Here is a 21,499-nt window from a genome sequence, read left to right on the forward strand (position 1 = left end):
CTGGTGGTGACCTGGAATTCAGATTGGGGCCTCTGGTCTCTCCAGGATTTCAACTCAAAGAAGGAAGCAGACAGGTTAAAAAAAAAAAAAATTAGAACTGACATGCATAATCTAGGCTGGTGCCTGGGGGCTGTGGAAGCTTCCTGGAGGAAGGGGTGTCTCAGCTGAGTTGGAGGCCGAGGAACCCCTGGAAAGAGCCTGTCTGGCAGGGGGATGAGTGTCTTGAAGCTGCAAGGGATGATGGGTAGGTTGGAAGGGCCTGAACTGGAGAAGGCCACATACTGGCCAAGCTAAACTGGCTGTTGTGTGTATTGGCCAGCCACGGCCAAAGTCTTGTGCAGAACAGATATGATATCAATCCCTCCCAGAGGGGTGGCCTGAGAACCCCCATGCTGGTGACAGATGGATCGCGCCAGGAGCCCAGCCTTTTCAGTTAATGTGGAAACGACTGGTTTTGAGTTTGCAGTTGTGGCTTCAGAGCCATCGGGAGCAGAGGGACAGACTGGCGGTGGGAAACACGGGGACAAAGCGTGTCTCCTTCCTCTGCCGTTTATGAACACGTGTCGTGATCACGTGTCACTGCAGATGTAGTGACAGGCACGTGAGGACAGATATGCATGGGGAGGACACAGTTCCTCCTCTGATGGATGATGGGGGACCTGACCTTGTCATCTGGGGGTTTCCATCCTAGAGTTCAGTATGAGCGAGTCATTCCTGTCTTGCAGAGGAGGGAACCAAGACTCAGAGAAGCGAATTAACTTTCTTGGGGTTGCACAACCCGTAAATGACAGCTCTGAACCTGGCTCTGCTCATCTCAGAAGTGTGTGTGGTCTCGGGCCTGGGAGCTCAGGTCTGTGGGGGGAACCCGCTGAGAGCTGTGAGGCCCACCACTGTCCGGGCGACTGTTGCCAAGAAGGGAACGAAATTCTAATCCTGATTGGGCCTGGAAAGGGTTTGGTGAAGGGAGGGACTGAAAGGACATTTTGAGCAGAGGCCCCAGGGTAGGAAACTAGGCAAGTATTTGAAGAACAGCTGGTAGGTGGGTGTGTGCCTGGAGGTGGGGCAGAGACAGGGGTGGGGTGGAATGGAGATGATCCTGGTAGGGGAGGCCGGGCCCCAATTTTGGAATTTGCCTCTGGTTATACTGGGAAGGATGGGTAGGAACCTGAAAGACAGATGTGAGTCCCCCTACTTAGAATTTCCGGATAAAAGTGACATTTGTGACAATTATGTTTATCCCGAAGAATGTTCCCAGAGGCTCAGGTTTCCTCATAGACTAGCAAATGGACTTCCCATGTGGCTACTGGTAGCTGTGAGACTCGGCACAGAATGTTGGATTAGCAATGTCTGGTCACATTGGAAGCCTGTGCAGTGTTGGATTAGCGATGTCTGCCCTGGGCGGCACTGGCTCCAGCCACAGGTGTGCCCTGGCTTTGTCTCTGTGTTGGTGCCCTTGCCACCCATCAGAACCATACAGCAGAGTGTCCCCTCTCTAGCAGTGGCTCCCACGTGCTCCTGACTCTTCTGGCACCCTGAACGGAGCAGGATTTACAGGGTTTGCAGCCAGTGACCCCAGGAGGGCTCAATCAGGGTTGTTAAATTGGAGGTAGGACCAAACTGGAGTCTGGGGGAAATTCCAGAAGGGGTGACATGGTGGCTGGTTTTTATTGTCATTGTATGTCTCATTTCACACATCTCTTTAACCATGTGGGTTCTCCGTCTGGGGTCTGTGGGTAGAAATTAGGGGGCTCCATGAAGATGGATCAGAAATAAAACTGCACCTTTATTTCCCTTCCCCTTACCTGAAGTTTAGGTAATCTAATCAGGTTGTAGGTGACAAGGTACAGTCAGCAGATACCTGGACTCGGCCACCAGGAGGGGTCCCAGATATATTCATAACTCGTTACAGTTGTGAAAAAAGCTGTCTGGCCCCAAATTTTGTTACAACTATAAGACTCACTGTTAGATATTATTTAAGACTTTAATAAAGAAGCTTTTAAAGCTGGGGCTATAGCTCAGTTGGTGGAGTGCTTGCCTCGCATGCACAAGACCCTGGGTTCAATCCCTACCACAAACAAAATAAACAAAAAAACCAGGAAGCTTTTATTACTCCATCACAATATTAAGTAGTATCTTGAAAAATAAGTTTAAATATAACTGATTTTTGTTGTATGCATTTAACGAGTATTGTTCTGCTGGGTGCTGTGGTACACACGTTTTCCCAGCGAGCCAGGAGGCTGAGGCCGAAGGATCTTAAATTTGAGGAGAACCTCAGCAACTTAGCAAGGCCTTTCTCAAAATAAAAATTAAAAGGTCTGAGGATATAGCTCAGTGGTAGAGCCCTCCTGGGTTCAATCCCTAGTACTATAAAGTGGGCGGGGGAACAAGCCTTGTTCTTAGAGATAAGGGCCTCCCCAGACCACTAAAGGTGTTCGTGGTCCCAAAATGATTGATTGTAAACTTCTGTCCTTATTGGGAATTGGGAGCCTTTTTAGATATTTGAAATATAAAATTATTATTTTTTTCTGTATCAGGGATTGAGCCCAGGGGCGGTTAACCACTGAGCCATATCCCAGCCCTTTTTTTGTATTGTATTTAGAGACAGGGTCTCACTGAGTTACTTAAGGCCTCCCCATTGCTGAGGCTGCCTTTGAACTCAGGATCCTCCTGCCTCAGCCTCCTGAGCTGTTAGGATTACAGGTGTGCGCCACTGCACCTGGCTTAAAATGATGATTTTTTTTTAGCGTGTGCGTTAACAAGAGTCCTTGTTCTTTAGAGAAGTATACTGAGAAGTTTACACATGAAAGGAGAAGGGATGAGTTAGCCAGACAGCAGCTTGCTGTCCAGGGCAGTGGGACCTGGGAATGTCTCCAAGGGGCAGATTCCTGTGCCAGACTTTGAAGGTGGCGCTTACCTTTGGGGGAAGCTTGGAAGTCAGGCCACTAGAGTCTTGTCACCACCTCATGAAGCTCTCACTGCTCTCTGGGTCACTTCATCTTGGTCAAGCCAGGCGGCTCCCTGGTTCTCTTTGAGTGGTGAGCTCACTTCGGCCTGCCGAGTCGCCTGGCTGACCTCCTGCTGGAACAATCCCATCTGTACAGCCAGTCCCAGGTGTCCCCTCCTGTGTGTCTTGCCACCACCTCCCTCCATCCAGCATGGGGCACCCGTTGGAGCCATTGCTTGTCATTTGGCCTCAGTCTGTCCACTGTCTGGAATTTGTGAACTTTTCGGGTGTGAATCCCCGAATGCATACTTAGGGACCCGGGTCCGGGGCTCTCACCAGTGGTCGAAGCCAGCACTTTGGGTGGTCACGTGCATGGGTTGTGTGCTAGGTGCTGTGTCCTCTTAACTTCCCTGAGAGGGAGCATCTGTTGTTATCCCATTTTCTGGAGGAGGAAACAGAGGCTTTCCTGGGATTAAGTAACTTGTCCAAATCCATAGCACCTGCGTGTGACTGAGCCCTGGATGCCAACCCTGGCAGCCTGAAGCTAGGCTGAGTGTCCTGGTTGGAAGGTGGCCTGTCCTCCCTGAGCCCCCACGTCTCCCATGGTGTCCGTTTCCAGCTCCGCTGCCCCATGAGGCAGAGGGCCGGCGTCGGTCTAACCAGGTTCTGTTCTGATCCTTCTTGATCTTTTCCTCCCCAGGGAGCAGGGGCCGGAGGGCAGGGCTGCACTGGCCATCCTCGGGTGCAGCAGCGGGTGGTGGGTGGCTCCTGGGCTCCTTGCCTGCTCCCCTGGGCCCTTCTTCCCATTTGCTGTTTGAGTGGCCACAAAAGGGACCAGGTCAGGCCTGCCCTGGGCCGTGCTCACTTGGGGCTGCCTGCTTGCTCCTGCCACCCATGGACATGACCTCCCTCTCCTGGACTCCCCGCAGGCGAAGCTGGTGCGCTACATCTGCAAGCAGCGGCAGTGCAAGCTGAGCGTGCCCCCCAGCGACAGGACCCCCGAGCTCAACAGCTACCCGCGCTTCAGCGACTGGCTGGATACCTTCAACGTGAGGCCCGAGGTGGCGCAGGTACACGGCTCAGGGGGCGGGGGTGAGGGGTCAAAAGAAGATGCCGCGCACAAACCCTGGGCGAGATTCACCCAGGCTAGGACCAAGGGAAGATGCTCTCTGATTTTGGGGAGGGAATGGCAGGAGGGGGTGACAGCAGCAGCCGGCTGGGCCCTAGTGTCAATGTGGTTCCAGTAAGTGTCCTTGGGGCTACAGCCTTATAAATAAGGTAGCCTGACTGAGCTGGTCATGCATTCGCTTATCACAGTGACAATAGCCAGTTTTTCTGCAAGCTTTGGCTGGTAAGCAGATGCTACATAGTATTTAAAAACATAGTATCCCTTCTCACAAAATCCTATAGAGAAATTATTAACATTTTTGCTATTTTGTTCTTGAGGAGATGAAAGCACAGAATGATTAAGCAACTTGTTTAAAATCACACAGCTGGTAAGTGGTAGCTTTGGAGTTTAGAAACAAGTCTCAGTCTACTCTTCTGCTACACCATGTTGTCTTCCTCCCTTTATTTTGTCTTCTCATGCAACCCACCAACCTACTGATCAACCACTATACACGGAGGGCGTGCAGTGCCAGGTATCAGGGGTAGCAGTGCTTATGGAGCATAAGAAAATCAAGGCTTGGCAGAAATAATGTCCCCACTCAGGTCTTGTCAATGCACTACTTTCATACTCAAATTAAAATGATCTATTAGTGCTGGAAGTGGTGGCACGCTCCTATAATCCCAGAGACTCAGGAGGCTGAGGCAGGAGGATTGCAGGTTTGAGTCCAAACCTCAACAACTGAGCTGTCTCAAAAAATTTTAAAAAAAGTTTTGAAAAGAGCTGGGGGTATAGCTCAGTGGTGGAACATCCCTAGATTCAAATCCCAGTATTTGGGAGAGGAAAAGAAGAAAAAGAACAAGAAAAGTTGGACTCTAGCTGTTGTATGAAAAAATAACACAAATTCATTATGTATGGATACTTTGAAAAACAGAAAGAGAAGGGGACATAGTCACTTCTTCTGTTCCCACCACTCAGAGAAAAATAAGTAATTAATTAATTACAAGACAGGGTCTTGCAGTGTTGCTCAGACTGGCCTTGAATTCCTGGGCTCAGATGATTTCTCCTGCCTCAGTCTCCAGCCTCAGTCCCAAGTAGCTGGGACTACAGGCACATGCCCCTGCTCCCAACTTATATTTATCATTTATTTATTAATGTTTTATTGAGTGCATATGATATGGGTTAATTCCAGCTGCTGGCTGTAAGATAGAATAGTGGTTAATTTTGTTTTCAAGGCTATTCGAATTCTTAGGAATTTTCCCCAGGAGAGATTCTTGCATGGGAAATGACACCAACATAAGAGGTTTCTGTCATGGGGTGGGGGTGGAGTGGGGGTCCCATGGGGGGAGTTCTGCACTGACACAACCCTGAACTCTCCTAGGCCCCAGCAGCCCTCACGACTGTGGCGTGGGCCGGTTCTTTAAACACAGGCAGAAAGGGTGGGGCTGATGTGAAGGTCAAAGGAAACTACACTGTGGGACAGAGGTTCCCTGAGCTTTTGCTACCAGCCAACAGTTGTGTGTGCGCGCGCATACACACACACACACTCACACACAGTTTGGTAATGAGCTACATCTCCATCCACCTCCCTACCCATCTTCTTGCACAATAGTTCTCTGCCACACAGGAAGAACCTGTCATGAGAGTCACAGGTTCAAAGTCATGGTCTTGGAGACTTTGAAGAACCAAAGGGCTCCTCCTGTCCCCCAGCCCAACACACCATGCCTCCTCCCTCCTTGAAATCTCAGACAGGAAGCGCCTCTCCTCACATTCACATCTGTGCTGGGGGCTGGGGTCCAGTGACAGTCACAGAGCTCATATCAGGGACAGACCTGAGGTTCAAACCCAACATGCTGGACTCCACACTGGGCCTTTTCACCTCCTCTCTTGTCCAGAGCCATCTTTGCAGATGCTCTCACCCCCATGGGATTGCGTAATCTCCAGTGATCTGCGAGGTGTAGGAGACTCAGCTCCTTCATGCCGGTCCTTGAGAGAGGGGTGCGGTGTTTCCGGGATGATGGAGGCTGGCTGCCGGGACTTCTTTGCCCTGGAGAGCTCTGTGGTGGCAGTCAGGCCTGGGGTCTTTTCATTCCATGCCTGGGTGTAGCAGATTCTGGGCCAAGCGATGTTTGAATCATAAAGTCATGCGCAATGCAGCGGAGTTGGGTGGTCTATGAGTTCCTGCCAGCTCATTTGGATCCTGGGGTCAGGCAGGCCATGGAGCTCAAAAGCCAGGTGGAAGCTGGGAATCAGGATATTCCTTGGTCAGAGAGCTCTGTGGGAATGGAGGGCCCGGGAGATACAGCAGAAACACCTCCTCCTGTCCGGTGACCTGTCTACTTAAAGATCATGAGGCAGCTCAGGAATGCACGTGTCTCCAGCAGGCTCTTGTTCTGTCCCTGACATACCCAGGTGCATGCTGTCTTTTCACGCTTTCTCCTCATGTCAGTACATGGTATCATCACCCACCCAGTTGCTAAAGCTACAAACGCAGAAGCCACCCCTGATTCATTGCTTGCTTACCCACAGGTGCAGTACTGGAACTGTGCCCAGTGCCTGTCTCCTGTTCCCCTGCTGGTACCAAGGACAGCAGGAGGAAGCTGGGCTGGGCTATAAAACCTGCCTGAGGTGTCTGCAGATGGTGGGCCCAGCAGATTTTTACCTGGGCTTTTTTTTTGAGACAAGGTCACTATGTTGCCTAGGCTGGTCTCCCATTCCTGGGTTCAAGCAATCCTTCTACCCCAATCTTCTTAGTAGCTGAGACTACAGGTGTGCCCTTGCTTGGGTTTGAAAAGCTACAAGCGCCCATCCACTGTGTTTTTACTCCATCTTTTCCCAAACAAGCTTTTGTGATTTGGGTTGTTATTCAGTGTTACGTGATTTATTGTGCTGCTAAATTGTTCCAGTTGTGGCCATTGAGAGCTCTTTCAGGTTGGTTCCTGGGTCCTCTGGCTTGGTCCCCCTTCATTCTGTTTTGGTTTGGGGGCATTTCTTCACTTTCTGATATGACCACATGCTATAGCCTCATCTCCTATTTTCCAGCTCCTGGAACTACCTATTTCTCCAAAGAACCCTAAGAGCCATTGTTGTGCTTTTGCCATTATTATTATTTCTTAAAATTATGGTAAAACACAAATAGCAAAATTTACCATCTTCATTGTTTTTGAGGTCACGGTGCAGTAGCATTAAGTACATTCACCTTGTTGGGCAGCCATTGCACCAGATATTTTGCATCTTGCCAAAGGAACCATCTCTTCTAAAATTATCAGAAGATATGTGTGTATCGTGGGGGTTAAGTAAAGCCAAGAAGGAGATAAGGAAGTCCTTCCTCCCTGTTCCCAGGAGTTTGCTCGTCTTTCTGAATATTTTCTGGCCTCACTTTCCTCTGTGTATGGTCCATTTTGCCCACGTAGGGTGGGACCAGATGTGTGGTTCTGAAACCTGCTTCTTCCCCTCAATGGTCTATATGTTCTATGATCACAAACTCTGTTACTAAGAACATCTTTGTGCACCTATTGGAAGAAAACCCTGGAAGTGAAATTGCCAAGCTGAGTTTTAATAAATGTTTCCAGAGTCCTTTACAATACTCTAAGACAGTCAAAGCAGTCTTCTGCTCAGCCTTTTAAGGCTGGTAGTATGGAGAGAGACTCTCATGCCATCTGTACCTGGCCTGGACAGTAAGCTGCATAAAGACCTTTTTCCTACTTGGTTAGGAAATAGGTAGGACCTACCCTGTCCCCATATGCTCCCTAAGAAACTTATAGGCCCAAAGGGATGCGGTGGTGCATGCCTCTAACCCCAGGGACTCAGGAGGCTGAGGCAGGAAGATTGAAAGTTTGAGGTCAGCCTTGGCAATAGCAAGACCCTGCCTCAAAATAAAACATAAAAACAGGGCTGGGAATGTAGCTCAGTGGGTAGAGTGACCCTGGCTTCAATCCCTAGTACCAAAAGAGAAAAAAGAAAAAATTGTAAAATTGTGTAGGGGCTATGTACACAGAATCAATCAGAGAGGCAGAGGAGAGACCAGGGTCCCTGGGTGTGTTGAATGGTTACCGTGGTGCTCGGCCCTGATTCCAGCCTGCCTGCCCTGCCTCAGGAACCCCTCCCTGATGCTCGGCCCTCGTGGATGGCGTGTTCTCTACTGTGTCCCACTGCCCCAGAGCCTTGGAGGCTGAAGAATAAGTGGCAGTGTCTCCCTGGCCTGCCTGCCCTAATTCCTTATCCCACCTACTGGTTAGAAAGCTGGAGAGTCCCCAAAGAGCCAGCAGGACAGCTCAGCTCCCCTGGGGGCGGGGATACCAAGGTCCTGCCAATGTCCAACCCTGGTGTCTGGGTCTGCCATGGAAGGGGCTTCCCCTTAGGGAAAGCTTCAGAAAGGACCTAATACCCACCAAGCTCTCCAGAAACCTAGTCTGGGAAGAGATAGGTCCCCTGGGTCTCTGTGGGGCAGCTGGTCTAGCCTGGAGGATTCTTCTAATCTGGCTCTCTCTGCCTGACCCTGAAGTTTGGCCTGAGGACAGGCTTCTCCAAAGCAGTTCGTACTTCAGAGCTCAGCTCTCTGAAGAGGTAGGTAGGTAGGTAGGTAGGTTGTGTGTGTGTGTGTGTGTGTGTGTGTGTGTGTGTGTGTGCGCACGTGCCATGTGTGCAGGGACAGGGTTTGGAGGAAAAGTTCTCCAGGATCAGGAGAGAATCTGGGGGATAATGGAAGCCAGGAGGTATGGTGTGTGTTCCTCCCTTTCTAGGCAAGAAATACATACCCCTGGCTACAGTTTGTAGCATGGCCAAGGTAGATCCCCCTGGGAAGTGCTGCAGGTAGACCAAAGGTGCCTGCCACCACCTCCTGGAGCTATTGTCCAGTGGAACCGGGATGGCCCTGTCCATCTGTGCCTGTGGATGACCAGGCACGGAGTGCAGGCAGAACCCGAGAGTCTGTGGGAATCTAGAGTGGCCCCTCTGCCTTATATATCCCGTGAGCTCTTGGGCAAGTTACTTCATCCCTCAGGGCCTCTGTTTACCCATATGAGGTAGTTTGGGGAGGCCACGTAGCTTGGCATTTTCCCCAAACCCTCCAAATGGCGGCTCTGCCTCGTGTGTCTATTCTCCCATAAATCATCCTCCACTCTCCTTCAGAAGGGCCCGGGTAGCAACCTGCTGTCCCATTGGGATCCTGCATAAACCATGCACCCTGTGGACGGAGCAGGGAGCTCTGCCCCACAGACAGAATATGGTCCCCCATCCCCAGTCCCCAGTGCCCCCAAATCAGGCTTTTCTCTCACTGATTTTGAGCAAATCCTCCTGATGTATCTTCAGCCAGCTTTTCTTTTTTAGCCCACGTAAGAAATGATCAGGAAGCCAACAGATACCCACAGACACTGAGAGATGGTGTTTTCAACTGTTTTCCACACCCAGTGAGTACAGGGGTGTTAATTCAGCAAGCAGAGGCCCTCCCTGCACAGGGAACCTCCTCTGCCAGACCCCTTCATGCTTGTTGGTCATTTGAACTGACAGTACCCATTTGTTCCCTTCCTGGGTTTTTGATGGCTAAAACAGGGTCATTCAATATATATCATTTTTGCAGGGTTTTCATCTTAGTCTTATCTTTGTATGAGTCTATAAAAACTCAGCTTCAGCTGGGCACGGTGGTACATGTCTGTAATCCCAGTGACTCGGGAGGCTGAGGCAGGAGGATTGCAAGTTCACGAGGTTGGTCTTAGCCGTAGAGCAAGGCCCTCAGAATCTTAGCAAGACCCTGTCCCAAAATAAAAAGTCCTCGGCATGTGGCTCAGTGGTTAAGTGACCCTGGGTTGTATCCCTTGTACCCAAAACAAAACAAAAAAAATTCACTTTGGTTCTTCCTTAACAGGAGAATAGTAAGAGACTTCTTCAAGATATCCTGTGGTGAGCTAGAGGGTGATTCAGAGATAGATCACTTGCTTGGCATGCCCAAGACCCTGGGTTTGAGGCCTGGTACCATCCCAAAACCCAAACTTAACAAAACCCACTATCTTGTGAGTGACTGGGTGATGCCCACCTGCTCACATAGGCAGGGGCCTGTCCCTGAGGAGGCTGTGTGCCTAGCAGCATGGCGCCAGGCATGGGAGGCCATTGGCAAATATTTGCAAGGTAAAGAAACGACCAGAATGAATGGCAGTCACCGTGGGGTGAAGGCTGGGGAAGCCAGGCTCAAAATGAGGTCTCTCTCCCAACCTGGCCATCTGCCTCCCAGACCCGTGAAGTCTGGCCATTTCCTTTTGCCACACCACGGGGTGATTTTCCCCCGGCTGCTCCTGAGGCCTCTGGAGATGGCCCCTTTGTTCTCTGTTGTTCTCGACTCTTCCTGGTTTTGTGACCACATCTGATTTTTCCCTTGGGAAGACACATGTGAATCCCACACAGGTGAAGCCACTTGGGTCCCCCTGTTTCTTCCCAGCGTTGCCTTCCTGGCGTGTCCCTGTCCCTGTAGGGTTAGCTAAATAGCCCCCCAGCTTTTGCCCCCAAGTGGGACAGTTGTTTGTGGTGGGTTTCCTGGAAATGTGCCTTTTCTGAGGACGAAGAGAGGCAGTGTGTGGGGATGTGGTCACGGGAGTGATGGTGGCACTTGTTTCCCTCAGTCCCCACCTGAGTAGGACCTGTCCCCTCTGGCTCAGAGCCTGCTGTGGTGATTCTGAGCGTGTGACCTCCGGCTCCTCTCTTCCTTCATCTGTGGCCTGGAGACCGAGAGTGTGGGCGTTGGGTTCCTGTTACCCAAGGGGGACCGCTGTCCAGCAGAACTCCCCACAGTGCTACGGAGGCTGTGCGTGGCCCTTTCCAGTGTGGGGGGGACCCTTGAAAGGTGCACAGTGCGACAAGGAACCTGAGGTTTGCGTTTTATTATATGGTGATGGATTTTAACTTAAGTAGGCATCTGGCTTGTTGCCACACTGGGCAGTGAGGACTAGTCTACTGGTGGGGGGCCCTGAGCCCACGCCTGGGGTGCCCCAGTGCTCTCCCGAGCCCCATAGCTCCAGGCTGGCACCGGGTACCATGATGGCAGACTCACCCTGGGCAGCCAGGAAAGATGTCCCTGAGAGCCAGGAAGGGAAGGGAAGAGCTCCCAGCTGAGGGAACCGTCTCTGCAAAGACCCCGAGTTTGAGAAAGACAGAGCTGCCCTCCCAGGAAGCGCGGGAGAGGAGGCTGCCTGGGAACCTGGGGGGGTTCAGGGAACTCTGGGTGTTGAGCGCAGGGGCTGGGCTTATCAGGGGATGATTGAAATGTGTGTGTCAGAGCGTGAGGGAGGAGGAATGAATGCTGGAATTGTTTTAAGGAAAATAAAACTCCTACCAGTGAGAAGGCAGGTTCACCCTGGGGTTGAGTGAGGAGCAGGGGCCTATGGAGGCAGGGCCTGGCCTGGGGGCAGGCGGAGGACTGTGGGATGGAAAGGAGGGCGAGGGGGAGTCTAGAGGCAGGGTCCTCGCCTCCCTGGGGCACTGTGACAGTTTCCAGCTCCTGCTGTGCCACAGGTTAAATCATGGCTTCGTGTTCTGGCTGCAGCTGGGGAGATGAGCTCAGCGCCCACTGGCAGGTGGCCACTTTTTTTTTTTCCTCCAGCAGTTTCTCTGTTGGAAGTTGTTGAAGGAAGTGTCCAACGCGGCTGGGGTCAGGTCTAGGAGGCAGAGCCCGTGGGTCCCACCACCTCGATGCTGGTGGCTTTTGAGCTTAAGATGCCCCCCAGTTTGGTAAAGGTAGTTCTTTTTTTTTTAATCGTGGGCCCGACAGGCTCTTTTCTCTTTGCCCTCCCCCCTGTCCTTCCATTTCCAGGCTTAAAGGGAGGCCTGCTCTTGGTACAGAGGGCAAAGCTACCTGATCTCTGCCACCATCTTGGATTCCCACTGGCTGGGAGTCCCTGGCTCTGTGTGGGCCCAGGAACGTAGGTTGTGCAGAGGGAGATTGAAACCAGAAAACTGCCCTGGATTTGGGCCTTGGGGTCACACCGGTACCAGCACGAGTCCTGTGGCCTGCCACCTCTCTTCCTTGCTCCGCCCCTCCCCTCCCTTCTGAGAGCCAGTGGCCCAGCTGGCTTTTTGGCAGTGGGGAGCCCCCTCCTCAGAAAGCAGCACACACCCCACCAGCCTTGTGGAGGGATCTGGACGTCAGCCCCAGCCACTTGGGCTGCCTGGATGCGGTACTGTGTCCTAGTACTGAGATAGCAGTACGAGGTGCTGGATTTTAGTACCATCTCGGCTTGCTGGACCACAGAGCCCTCCCCATTTAGGATGGGGGAGTGGAAACCTGAGAGGTGGACTGACACGATCCTGTCACTGAGTCCAAGAAAAGCTGACATTGGGATGTGGAAGGAACGGGGCAAATGGAAAGGTCCAGATTTTCTCTACTGTTCTGCTTAAGCCTTGTGCCTGGGGCAGGGAGGGTGGAGATCCTGTGGTCCCCATTTTATGTGAGCCCCAAACTGAGGCTCAGAGTGATTTGTCGGCACCGTCCAGTGAGCTGATGGCCAGGTGAGAACTTGGGTGGTTGTGATCCTAACCCTGGTGTCCTTCTCCCCAACTTTGTCATCGGATGTCTTACCTAGAACAGCCCAGTCGGGGGCCACTGTGTGTAGTCAGGTCATTGAATCGGCTGCCTCTGGTTCAGATTCTCTTTCCTTTCCCTCTCACCCCTCCTCTCCTTTTCCTTTCCATTCTTTCATTATCCATCCATTGGTCACTTCCCTTGTGCCAGGTGCCCAGATTACTCATCACAGGGGATTCACTGACGGCTGGGGGGTGGCGCACACATCTGCAGATGACCACGGCCCCCAAGGGAAGAAGGGATGAAATGCGGCAGGTCCCGGAGCCAAGGGCCTCCTCCTGCACCCTCTCCTGTTCCTTCCGTGGCTCATTTGTTGAGTGTGCTGTTAGCACTGATGTGTGCCAGGCACTGTTCTAGGCACTGAGCTCCTGTCCCAATGGGAACCTGCATACAGCACTCTGTCCAGATGATGAAGTCACTAATATTTCTGATTCTGAACCAAAGTACCCTCTTTTAAGCTTCTGAGGTGGGGGAGCCACTAGTTTCTAGAAATAGAAGTCCTGAGCATGAGCCTTGTCCTTGCCCTGTACTGCTCCGTGGTTTGGGGATGGTTAATTAGCCGCCCCCCTCCACTCCTTGCATTTTCTGGCTGCTGAGTCCCATGCACAGAAGCCCCTGGGGGCAAGGATCTGGCTTTTTTTTTTCACTGTGACTCATTCTCCGTTCTGGCATGTACTAGGTGTGCTTGTTGAGTGCTTGGTTTTCGTCACTGTGACCCAAACACGGGATCCAGAACAACTTAAAGGAGAAAATGTTTATTTTGAGCTCCCAGTTTTGGAGGTTCGGTCCATGGTCGGCCGACTCCATGGCTCCGAGCCCAAGGCAAGGTGTAGCATCATGGCAGAAGGGACAGCAGAGGAAAGCTGCTCAGGTCACAGCATCTGGGAGCAGAGAGAGAGAGTGAGGAACCAGGGGTAAAATATAAGCCCCAAGGACATGCCCCCAGTGACCCACCCCCAGCCCATGCCCCACATACCTACAGTTACCACCCAGTTAGTCCATTCTAATGATCCCTCCGTCAAATGCATGAATCCACTGGTTCGTTTAGAGTACTGAGCCAACTCCGGGGCCATTTCCTCTGGCTTCTAAGCTGATAGCTCATGTTTGCCCCCCGCCCGCCCTTCCTGGGACCACCTCAGAGGCACCATTGCTCTGCAACAGATCTGACGAGCCAGATTATATTGGGAATTTTTTTTATGTCAACACTGTTCTGTTTGAATTATTAGAAAGCAAAAGTCTCTTTTTTCATCAACTTTCTTTTTTTAAAAAAAAAAAATAGCTGCACTTAAATTCTGGAATCCCCTGTTCCTAGCAGGAAGACTTTTGGGCAAGAAGCAGGGTTGAAAAACAAGATTGCCGTGACATGACCTCTGTAAGTAGATGGCGCAGGTCCTGGCCTTGGGAGGCAGATGAAATCTGCTGTTTGCCAGCAGCGTGACCTTGGACAAGTCCCTTACCCTCTCTGTGCCTGATTTCTCCTCCAGCACTTGTTCTAGCTAGAAATTTAAGAGTCATTTCTGATGCCGTCTACTTCCTCCACCCCAAATTCAAATGGACTACCAAATCCTGCCGGCTGGATTTCCCAATCCATGTCCCCAATCCATCTGAGTCTCTTTGTCGTCCCCACCGCCTCCTCTATTGTTCCAGTCACTGCTTGGAGCTGATCACCCTACATCATTGTCCCCAGTGACTTTTCCCTTCCCTGTGTTTTCATTCTGCATGAATTAAGAGTGATTTTCTCTTAAAAGCCAAATCCAGTTAATCTCACTTTTCTGAGTTAACCTGCTTTACTGGTGTCTTACTGTGCTCAGCGTGAAGTACAGACCTGTCCCTGGCGTCCTGGAGACCCTGAGGTCTTGGGGTCTTCCTCCTCCTCCCCCATCTCCTCCTCTCCTCGCTCTGCCTCTGGCCGCAGAACCAGTCAGGCTGTTTCCTGTCTCAGCTCAGGGCCTTTGTACATTCTGTTTCCTCCTGGAAATTCCAGCTCTAGCCTCAGAGCTCATCCCCTCATCCTCTGCCGGGGCACGGAGGTCAGCTCTTTAGAGAGGCCCCATGTCTAAAATTAGACGCCTCTCACAGCTACCACTTTCTCGTAGTGTGTTCTTTCCATTTTATCACCTATTTGCAGATCTCAGTTACATATTTAAGTTAGTGTAAAAAATGATTTTTTTTTTTTTATTCTGTGGTTTTTATCACCATGTGAGCTCCCTAAAGCAAAAGACTGTTTGGGTCACTGATGTGCCCCCAGAGCTAAGTGAAGTGCTCACACTTGGTAATTGGTGGCTCCTCATTGACTGGTTAGATGAAAGACAGGGGTGATGGACGGGTTGCTAGGTGGAAGAGTGGCAGGGTACCAGGCACAAAATAAGCACTTACAGAGTAAAACCTCATATTTTCCTCCTCAGTCAAAATTTTTCCATAGCAAGTTCAAGTACCACTGAACTTAAGACAGAGAGTTTGATGAGCTTAGATAACTCAAGTTATCTGGCTGCAGGGTTGGGACAGTGCTGTCAACACGTGGCTTTGGATAGTCCACCCCACGTGGCAGGCACGAAGGGTACAGCAGCCCGGCCTCACTTCCTTCCACTGTAATAGTGCCTATCCACAAAGAGCTGCTGTCCCCAGATCTGTAGCTGCCAAATCCCAGGGAGGTCTCTGATTGGCTTGACTCTGGTCACATGAGCATACTGTAACACATGAGAAAGACTCTAGATGCCTTAAAGGGCTCGGCCTTGGTGGAGAGGACAGAAGGCTTAGGGCCACCTGCACTCAGAAGCAGGTTCTTAGAGGAAATGACAGAAGGAAGGACACAAGGAGGAGGCATGGAGACTTTCTCAGGTGCTTCTGGGGATGCAATGGCGCATGCCTGTAATCCCAGTGACTCAGAAGGCTGAGGCAGGAGGATTGCAAGTTCAAGGCCAGTCTAGGCAACTTAATGAGACACTGTCTCAAAAAGGGCTGCGGATGTGGCTTAGTCGTAAAATACCCCTGGGTTTTATCCCAGGACTACAGAATTTTAAAAACTGATATTGAAAAATCTCAGATGCAGTAATAGCTGCTACTGTGGCTTTGCGGCACCCTGTCCCAACCATGTCCAAAGGGGAGGGTCACCTGGGAATCTTGGGTGACAACTGTGTCTCCCTTCTCCCATCAGTGAGCAGAACTCCTGTGTCTGGTTCAGAGACGTCTGTGGAAGGCCCTGCAGCTCTTGGGATGGCTTCTGTGGAGATCTAGAACTTGATAGGGCAGCCCACCCCCAGGTTTTGTTTTTAATAACATTTTTAATTTTCCTTAATTGAAAATAATCTTTATTTTGGAAAATAGAGAAAAGCAAAGAAAATAAGACTACTGTGGTGCTACTCAGAGACAATCATTGGTTACTGACGTCTTAGGTTGTTTTCTTAGCATCTAGTAATTCACACCTATGCTTCATGTTCAAAAATGTGAAAAGGGTAGAAAAGAATAACAGCAGCCGTTGATAGACAGTTTACCTCATAATATTACTACTCGGAGAGGAAAAAAAAAACACTATAAACATGGCACATTTCCTTTATTGGAAATGTTTTTTTTTCCTTCCTCTACTGTAGTTTATTCATGAATTTATGCAATAATTATTTAGTGACTGCTCCCAGGGTGCCCAGGACGGAGCTGTGAGGGTCCCTCAGGGTCCCATTCAGTCCTCCCTAGAACCCTCACGAGGCGGCGCTGTCATCTTCAGTGTGCGATAGAGGTAGAGAAACTGAAGTGACCTGTCACTTACCTGAGGTGACCGAGATGGTCAGAGGTGGAGCCAGCAAGTCTGGCTGTGAATACGAGTCATTTTCCTCGTATTTTCTGTCCCCCAGTCCTCGTGAATAGGACCATGTGCACATTCCCTCTCTAACGCTGGAGACATTTTCCTTTTTAATTTTATTTTTGAAAATTGATTTTAAAGTCGGTTTTCTAAATCTAAAACTCACATTCATTGTAGGGAAATCCAAAAAATTCACAGAAGCTTGAAAAAGAAAACGAGATCCCTACCCAACCCTGCCAGGCACGGCCCGCCAGCGCCTCACTCTCTTGACATTTCTTTTCTGGTTCACAGAGAGGCATGGTCACCGTTTCCGGGGTGCCCTGCTGGCACCTGGAGGGCTGAGCGTGCTCTTCACGGCCGTCTTGTGTGCTGTCCAGGACACGCTGCAGGTCACAGGGTGCTTCCTGTGGGTGTTCAAACCACCCAGCCCTGACTATGGGAGAGGCTGCGGGGGGGCCTGGGTGGCAGTTGGAGCTCATGTGGAGGTGGGGGTACCCCAGATGACTCACTGGGAGGAAGAAGATGACAGTGTTCCTCGTTGACTCAGGCCCTTCTACTTTTTTGGAGGGAGGTGGCAAGGCAGGGAAAACCTCTCCATCTGGGTCCCAGCAGCCCGGATCCCAGCCCCCTGCTGCAAGGCCGCCAGGGCCTGCCTCACACCCAGCACCTGCTCCGGGAGGTATGTGCTGACTCCCCAGCTCCCAGGCGCAGACTATTTTTGGCTGCAATGACTGTTCACTATAGTCACGAAAACATACCCCCCCCTCCCTGCCTTGCTCTTCCCCGGGACACAGCACTGGGGGCCGGGGCTGCACAGGACCCTGAACTCGGCCCCCTACAATGCATTGTCTGTGGAGCTGGGTGATGGCCAAGGCGTCCAGGGGCACCGCGGCCCCCCCGCCCGTCTTGCTGCGAGAAGCCCCAGGCCTGAGCCAGCCTGCGCTGGAGGAGGGTTGTGAGGTAGGCACTAGGGTCCAGCTTCCCCCAAATACCCACCATGGGTTCGTGTGGCTGGACTTTGAATCCTTGCTTTGCCAACTGGCTGTGGAACGTGTTTGGGCAAACCTGCATCGTAGGGGACAAGTAGACTTTCCCCTTATCCCGTTCCCTGGCTTATGATAAGGTGATGGGGGAACAATCTAAATCTTCCTAAAGCAGCCCTCTCCCCTATTGCTTCTAGTGAATTGCTTTTGATGTTTTTTTCATGCTTCTAGTTGAAATAGGTTACACGCTTGTTTGGGGCCTGCTGTGTTCAGAGAGCGCAGGGAGCCACAGCTGTGGAGCTGAGCGGCCCTGCCTCCCTGGCTGACCAGGCCAGGGGGACAAACGGCATGCTGTGCGTGTTGCCTTTGGGGCGACTGGACCCGGCTCCCAATCCAGGCCCTGTCACTTACTCACCATGTCTTCAGGTGACTTACTCTCCCTGAACCTCAGTTTGCTTGGCTACCAAGCAGTTGTGCCCAGGCCACTTTTTGAGTGGTAGTAGTACCAGTAGTTGTCGTTTGCATGATTAGATGGATTGAAAAATATTTTTAAAAAGTGGATAAGAAGCAGTATGTCTCAGCTGGTGTGGGTCTTGGGTCTGCTCTCAGAACCTGGATGTTGGAAGGTAGCTGGTAACACGGGGTCTGGCATCTGTGTACCCTGTCACCAGAGTGTGGATGGGTAGGGCGGAAAAGGACATGGAGTTGGGGGTTTCTGTCTGCCGCTCATCTGCTGAGCCACCCAGATGCTAGGGTCTTGTCAGGCTCTGTTAGGGACAGCCCAGGACCTGATTGCCTCTGGATTGCGCAGGGCTCGGGGCCCACGAGGCAGGCGTGTGGCTTGGCATGTCCCAGGAAGCAGCTGCTTTGGGCGGTGATTCTCAGGCAGGTCTCGGGAATCTTCCCTGGCTTCCTGGTTCCATTTGCTCAGAACACCTGGAGGAAGGAGGCCTTTACATCTGGGTAGGGAACGTCTCCCTGGCTCTTGGTGTGGGTTCCTGGCAAGGGCGTGGGGATCCTGGACCTGGTCCTGGTGCTGTTGTTCTGGGTGACTGAGGCGGGTCCCCTCCCTCTCTCTGGGCCCTGGTTTTCTCCTCAATAAAATGGACATTGGACTAGATTTTCTCAGAGGAACCCTTTGACCTCTGCCTTTGATTTTGGCCAGTGGTTTCTTCTCAACCTCTGGGGTATCCACTGCCTCCCCTTTTTATGCCCGCAGAATCTGGGAGCTATAGCAATGGCCTCCTGGCTTGGGTCCTGGCCTCCTGCTCTGAGGCTCCGTCGGGCTCTCTTGGCTTTTAGGTCAGAGCTCCTGTGGGGCGGGAGTGGTTCTCATCATTTCTGGAAAAGTACAGAGAGGACTGCCAACCTCCTGGGTCTCCTGAGAGATCTGGGCTCCTGGTGGACACCTGTGGGGGACACAATACAGGCTTGTCTGCAGGCAGAGAGCCTGGTTCTCAGGTCTCAGCCCTGCGCTCCCTTCCTTCTGCCCAGCCCTTCCCGCTCCTGGACAGACAGACAAACCCCTCAGGACCGACCTCACTTGCTGAACACTGGACCTGGCTCTCTGATGGAGGGGTCTGATTTGGTTCCTGCAAGACTGAGATTGGGGCCAGGCCTGTGACCCAGGCCTATTTGCCACTGTGGGCATGCTGGCACAGCTGGCCCTGCTGCCTGGATCCAGAGCTCTCGCCCTGCAGCTCTGGAGGAGGCAGTAGGTGGAAGACGGGGCTCACGGGACTCTTTTTAATGGTGAGTTTGAATGGGGGCGAATTGGAAGGGGGAGACATTGGGGACCAGTGAGAAATAACCATGGCTACACCTGTTTATTTCTGTCAGGGCCTTACTTGACCCTCAAGAGAGCCGGGGTTCCCCTGTAGAGCCACATTTCAAGCCAGATCTTCCCCTTACAACCTATGTGTGGGATTTGCTGGCGACAATCCCAGATTCCCCTTTCCTTCAAGGAGAAGTGTCCTAGTGGGCCGGGACAGTGTATGATCAGCTGCTGTCTGTCACCCTGCTATTCTGTGGCATCAGAAAGGGAGTCAGGGACAGCTCCAGGGACAAGGAGCCACTGCTGTGGAGCAGACAGGGTGGGGAGGGGCCTCTGAGCCCAGGCCTGCTCTGTCCTAGCCCTTCTCCAGCACTCTATTCTGTCCAAGAAGGGACTTTCCCATTTGCCAGTTCCCAGAAGCCAAGTGTCACCCAAGGTGTTAATGTGACTCTTTGGCTGCAGGCTGACCATCTCACCAGGACCCCTGTCTTCCTTTTGAATGTTTCAAAGTATGTTTTTAGGGCTGGGGATATAGCTCAGTTGGTAGAGTGCTTACCTCACACGCACAAGGCCCTGGGTTCCAATCCCCAGCATCACACACACACATACACACACACACACACATACACACACACAAGAATTGTTTAAAAATTTTACAGTAACCCCCAAAAATAAACAAACAAAATTTTTGGAGTATCTCATTTTTGTCTTGAGCCTTCCTGAGGGGTTTTGTGGATAATAGTGTTTCTTTCAATTTTATATCTGCAGTCATGCTCAGTCTGGGGAAGCCCACCCGCCTCCTCCCTCTATTTTGGGAGGAGCCTGGAGATGTGGGGAATCATCAGCCCCCCACGCTGGGGTGTGTGTGTGTGTGTGTGTGTGTGTGTGTGTGTGTGTGTGTGTGTATGCGCATGCATGCTTCTCTCATGCTAGATGTGTCTGGCCGTTTTCAAATGGTAGCCAAGACAAGCAGTTTTACAAGTGTGTGTTGATGACACAGGTGACGGACTTGGGCTGCCTAGGTGGCAGCTATGGGGCTGGGTAGGAGCCTGTCCTGGGTGTTCTTCCTGCTGGGTGCCCTGGAGGAGGCAGGGGGCACGGTGGGGAAGGGTCAGTGAAGCCTGGGACCCATTGTGGTTGGTGGGTGTTTCTTGAGGCACTGAGTGACCCAGTACATCCAGGGTCAAAGAGCTATGGCCTGTAGGCCAGATTTTGTTTTTCTGTACACTCAGAGTGTTTTTCATATTTTTAACTGGCAGGGGAAAAAGCAAAAGAAGAATATTTTGTAACACATGAAATGCTATGAAATTCAAGTTTCGGTGTCCCTAAATGTCACGGGAACATGGCCACACCTGTTTATTCACATGTTGTCTTTGGCTGTTTGGTTGTAAGCATGGCAGAGAGGAAGAATGGGCCTTTCTGTGTCAGTGAGGGGGTCGGGAGGCAGCCCCAAGACAAGCTTTCCAGGAGGTGACAGTGGCCCTGGAGGGAAGGTGGTGGCTTGGGACAGCTGGCAGCTGGAGATCTGCCCCAGGCTGAGCTGGAAAGCACCAGCCCCTACCAAAGACCAGGAGAGGAATTGTGGGCAGCTCTGAGGCAGCTGGGAAGCAGGGTGAGGGGGTCCATGGAGAGAAGGCCTCTGGGGAGCCCCTGCAGCTGCTGTCAACCCCACTGCTGGACGACCTGACTCTAACTGACCCTGGTTAGGGCAGTGTGGAGTCAGAGAAGCCAGGTGTGTCCTGTGAAGCCAGTGGCTACAGAGGCACTCTGCCCTGAGAGTCCACTTCATGGAGCAAGACAGTGGCACCAGGCATGCCTCAGCCTCACTCATCATGCTGTATGGCCTCGGGCAGGTTACCCACCCTCTCTGACATACATCCCTCAGGCTGTTTTGAGGATTGCATTTGGTGATCTTTAACAGTACTAACAATGCCTGGCACCTAGAAGGTGCATAATCAATGCTCATCACTACCCCTTTCTTCACCCCTCCCCTTGTCCTGCATCCCTCCATTCTCGCTGCTGTGCCATCTATCTGAGACTTCCAGTTCCAGCTGTGGGTAGTGGAGGCCATACAGCATGACGCCTGGAGATAGCTGGGCCGTGGAGGTGCCCTTGCAGCGGGGCTCCCACGCTGGGGCACCTGTTCTCCAGCTTGGGCGACACTGGGGTTGGTGAAGGAATGTGGGTCTCAGAGGATGATAGGCCCAGCCCCAGGACACAGCCCTGCCCTACCAGACCTTTTCTACCCTGGGCTACCTCTGCCAGACTGCATGCCGTACCACCCGATGCCCTGCTAGTGGTCCCTACCCCTGCAAGTTCTGATTCGGCTGGTCA

General features: G+C 51.8%; 1 protein-coding gene across 3 annotated transcripts in view; it reads left to right on the forward strand.

The window, feature by feature from the left end:
• Ksr1 (kinase suppressor of ras 1) overlaps positions 1-21,499 on the forward strand; it is a 149,240-nt gene that overhangs the window by 76,524 nt on the left and 51,217 nt on the right. For all 3 annotated transcript variants that reach the window (XM_078042522.1, XM_078042523.1, XM_078042524.1), the window contains exon 2: positions 3,874-4,014. In XM_078042522.1, coding sequence (XP_077898648.1) covers positions 3,874-4,014 — 141 coding nt within the window. The remainder of the gene's footprint in view (positions 1-3,873; positions 4,015-21,499) is intronic.

This window comes from Ictidomys tridecemlineatus, chromosome 3 (assembly GCF_052094955.1).
Source record: "Ictidomys tridecemlineatus isolate mIctTri1 chromosome 3, mIctTri1.hap1, whole genome shotgun sequence".
Lineage (NCBI taxonomy): Eukaryota > Metazoa > Chordata > Mammalia > Rodentia > Sciuridae > Ictidomys > Ictidomys tridecemlineatus.